Below are 3,651 nucleotides of genomic sequence, written 5' to 3' on the forward strand. Positions count from 1 at the left end.
CTCCGGACGGCGGAGCTCGGACCTCCGGCCGCCGGCGAGCTCTGGGCCGGACCGGGCCGCGGGCCGGGCGTGGGGGTTGCGCCCTGAGCCGCCCGGGTCGGAGGGAAGTTAGGGCGCCCGGGGCTGGGGCTGGAGGGCAGAGCGGGGTTCCCCGGCCTCCCTGGCAGGGCCCTCCGGGGTCAGCGCACCCCTTTGGAGCCCCGATTGCTCCTGGACAGCCCAGGCCTGGCGGGCGGAAGGCGGCGGGAGGACCGGGCCGCGGGCCGGGCGTGGGGGTTGCGCCCTGAGCCGCCCGGGTCGGAGGGAAGTTAGGGCGCCCGGGGCTGGGGCTGGAGGGCAGAGCGGGGTTCCCCGGCCTCCCTGGCAGGGCCCTCCGGGGTCAGCGCACCCCTTTGGAGCCCCGATTGCTCCTGGACAGCCCAGGCCTGGCGGGCGGAAGGCGGCGGGATGCCCCGGGGAAGGCCAAGGGGACCCCGGGAAGGTCCTCTGCCCGCTGCCAGGCCCGGGGTGCAGCCCCGGCAAGGGGGTGAGAGGGTCTGCCCGGAGCAGCAGCTTCCCTGGCTATCCTGTGGGGTGCTGGGGCCACGCCCCTTGAAAGAAAGGGGTGTGTAGGGGGAGGGGACGTGGCTGAGCCCCTGCCCCGAGCCCGGCTCAGCTGGGCTCAGCTGCTCAGTGGAGAGTCCTTTGAGCAAGGCCTTTCTGGATGGCGGGGGTGGGGCTCAGCCCTGCTCCCTGCCCCGGCCTCCTCCGTGCCCAGCTCCTTTGAGGTGTGCGGAGAAGCCAGGTGCCCCCGCCCCCCCAGGCTTCTGCAGAGCCCCAGGGCCTGCCTGACAGCCTGGCTTCCCTGCAGGAAGGGGTGGCAGGGGCCAGGGTGAGAATAGCCCAGGGGCGTGGGGTGGGGCTTTGCTCTGGGAGATGCACCAAGCAGTAGGGCCTTTGCTGGACCCCGGGCCCAGATCGGGGCTGTGTGTTCTGAGCCTCAGCCAGTGCGGGTGATTAGAGTGGCTTAGAGCAGCTGACCTGGAGCAGAGGCCGCGCCAGGGGGGCCCAGAGGCCACACTCCCTGAGCAGGAGTCCGTGGCGGCCAGCCCGCCTCCCACGGCCCGCCTCCTATGACCTCTGTGGGGATGCGGCAGGACGGCGGCCTCTCCCCACCTGTCCGAGGAGGGTCCAGAGCAGAGGGCCTGGACGTAGACTCTGTCTGCCAAAGTGGCCTTTGTTTCCCAGGGCGACAAAGCGCCCTGGGGTTGTCCAGGCCAGGAGTGGGAAGGGCTGGCTGCTGTCCACGCCCCACTGGCCGGTCTCATCCCCTTGTGACTGGGCCCACCAGCGGGCCTGGCCTACCCCCCGGGCAGCATGCCGGCATGCTCCTCTGGCCGGGCGCACTGTCCCCGCAGGCAGCCCGCGGCTGTCTCAGCACCCTTCACACGTCCAGCAGGCCCCACCCCGCCTTGGGGCTCCGCTCTCCACCCAGGATGCCCTCCACCTTCCAGAACAGGTGGCATGGGCCGCAGCCCTGGGCCTGTCCAGGAGCATGGGTCCATCGGCACACCTCCTGCAGCCCAGCTCTGGTGTGAATGCCCTTCCCTGGGGGACTGGCGGCCTGTGGGAGTCACACCCCTGGCTGGCTGGGATAGCCGGGTGACCTTGGGTCTGCCAGCCCCAGGTCTGCACCTGTAGGATACAGGAAGCACCCTCCGCTGGTCTCTGGTGGGAGGTGGGCAGGACTGGCCCTGCCCTGGGCCGGGGGTCCCCCTTTCATGGCGGATGGCCCCTGCAGCCCCCAAGTGGGTGAGGAGTGGCCAGGGCCAGGCCAGTTTGGACGGGGCTGTTTCTGTGGAGGCCCTCCCGTTTCATGTGCAGAGTGGGCCCGTAATTGCACTAGGACGTGTGTAATTATCCCGGGGAGGGGAGAGCCCGGCCTGGTAATTGTGGGGCTTCTTTGAACTGATAAACGGTGAGTGATTCCTGTGTTCCTGAGTTCACGTGGCCCCAGCCCTGAGCTGCAGCCCGGCCATGCCGCCCCCCGGGAGCTGGTGCTCCCTCCTGGTCTGTCCCAGGGTCCTAGGTGGGGGCAGAGAGTGGGGGCCACCCCTCGGCTGCCTGTTCTCAGGGTGACGTGGGAGGGTCCTGCCCAGCCTCGGTTTCCCCCAGGCTGTGGGTGTGTGGGTGTGGCACACCTGGGCATGGCGTGGGCGTGGGGCAGAGGAGCCCTGCACTGTCCTGCAGGCAGGGATTTATGGAGCCCTCCTGGGCCCCCGGGCTCGACCATGGGGGGGTCGCAAGCCCCAGGCTCAGGCCCTGGTCAGAGCAGCCATCAGCGATCAGCGTCAGCCTGTGCCACCGATTCCTGTAGGGCAACTGGGAGCGAGTGCGTGTCCCCTGACACCTGAGCTGGGGGGCGGGGGCACAGGACACGCCAGGCTCAGCCGGCCGGGCTCAGCCTCTCTGTGAGCTGGGTGGCCGAGTCCAGGCTGGGAGCCGCCGGGGGCAATGGGGAGAAGGCCGTGGGCCCGTGAGGAGTGGGCCCTGCTCAGGCACAGCGAGGGGCCAAGGAGCCCCAGAGAGGGGGGCTGGGGACTGAGACTGGTCGGGGTGCCCCATCGGGGCTGCACAGCAGCAGGGGCACCGACTGGCCCTCACCCAGCACCACTGCCAGCTGCCGGGCCTGGGAACCGGGACTTAGGCGGTGCGGTGGACGGGTGAGGGCCACGCTGTCTGGAGGGAGGGTGCCCGCTAGAGGACTCGGAGTGAAGCCGTGGACTTGGCAGCGGCCCGGCAGTGAGGGCACATGTGTGTGGGGCCTGGCATGGAGTGGAGGGGCAGGTAGCCGGGGTGCCATGTCTGGTCAGAGTGGAGTCTGGGTCAGGGAGGGGGTCCCAGGCTGAGGAGAGGGGTGGGCCCTGCCGCCCCGCCTTCCCTGGGAAGAACCCCTCTTTCCTGAGAGCAAGGCCGGCCGGGGCGGCACGAGGTCTGGGGGAGAGCCACCGGCTGGGGGCCTGGCAGGGCGACAGGCACCGGGCTGGGTGCTGGGCTGTGCCCAGGGCAGGGTCCGCCAGGGAGTGCCCAGGCTGCCTCCTGTGTGGTCGCCAGGGTGTGCTGGGCACCTGGGGGGCAGGTGCGAGGAGGGGACGTACCGTGCGTGGGAGATGGGGCCCCGAGGCTGCGGGTGGGTGAGAGGGGAACGCCAAAGCAGGGTCACCCTCACCCTCCTGGGCGCCCAGGCCACGGGTACCCCTCAGGCAGTGGGTGCACAGGAGGGGTGAGCACCAGGCCCGGCCAGCTCCCGTGGGCAGGGATGGGGGTGCCTGAACGAGGACACTGTCGCCTACCTTGGGGGCGAGGGGCTCCGAGTGAGGCAGGGTCCAGGCTAGACCCAGAGCCCAGTCCTGTGACGGCATGGACACCCTGTGTAGGCAGGTGTCCGGGGCCATTCACAATGCCCATGGCGTGGCCACACTGCTCGCAGGGCCTTGGCTGGAGGTGCCCGTCTTGGCCTCGGCCCCTGAGGCCCTCCCAGAGGGGGCGGGACTCTCCAGTGTACACGGGCGCCCGCGAGGGCTCGCAGGCCTGCACACTCACGCTCTCTCCGGCCTTTCCTCCCAGGGCTGAGGCTCCGGGCCCCTTGAGGCTGGCCCCCGCAAGACCCAA

The 3,651-nt window shown here is 70.7% G+C and overlaps 1 protein-coding gene across 1 annotated transcript in view; it reads left to right on the forward strand.

The window, feature by feature from the left end:
- Positions 1 to 3,399: 3,399 nt before the first annotated feature.
- PLXNA1 (plexin A1) overlaps positions 3,400 to 3,651 on the forward strand; it is a 38,442-nt gene continuing 38,190 nt past the window's right edge. The window contains 1 exon segment of the mRNA XM_027768809.1: positions 3,400 to 3,554. Coding sequence (XP_027624610.1) covers positions 3,400 to 3,554 — 155 coding nt within the window.

Source organism: Tupaia chinensis, unplaced genomic scaffold, assembly GCF_000334495.1.
Source record: "Tupaia chinensis unplaced genomic scaffold, TupChi_1.0 Scaffold147500_2, whole genome shotgun sequence".
Lineage (NCBI taxonomy): Eukaryota > Metazoa > Chordata > Mammalia > Scandentia > Tupaiidae > Tupaia > Tupaia belangeri.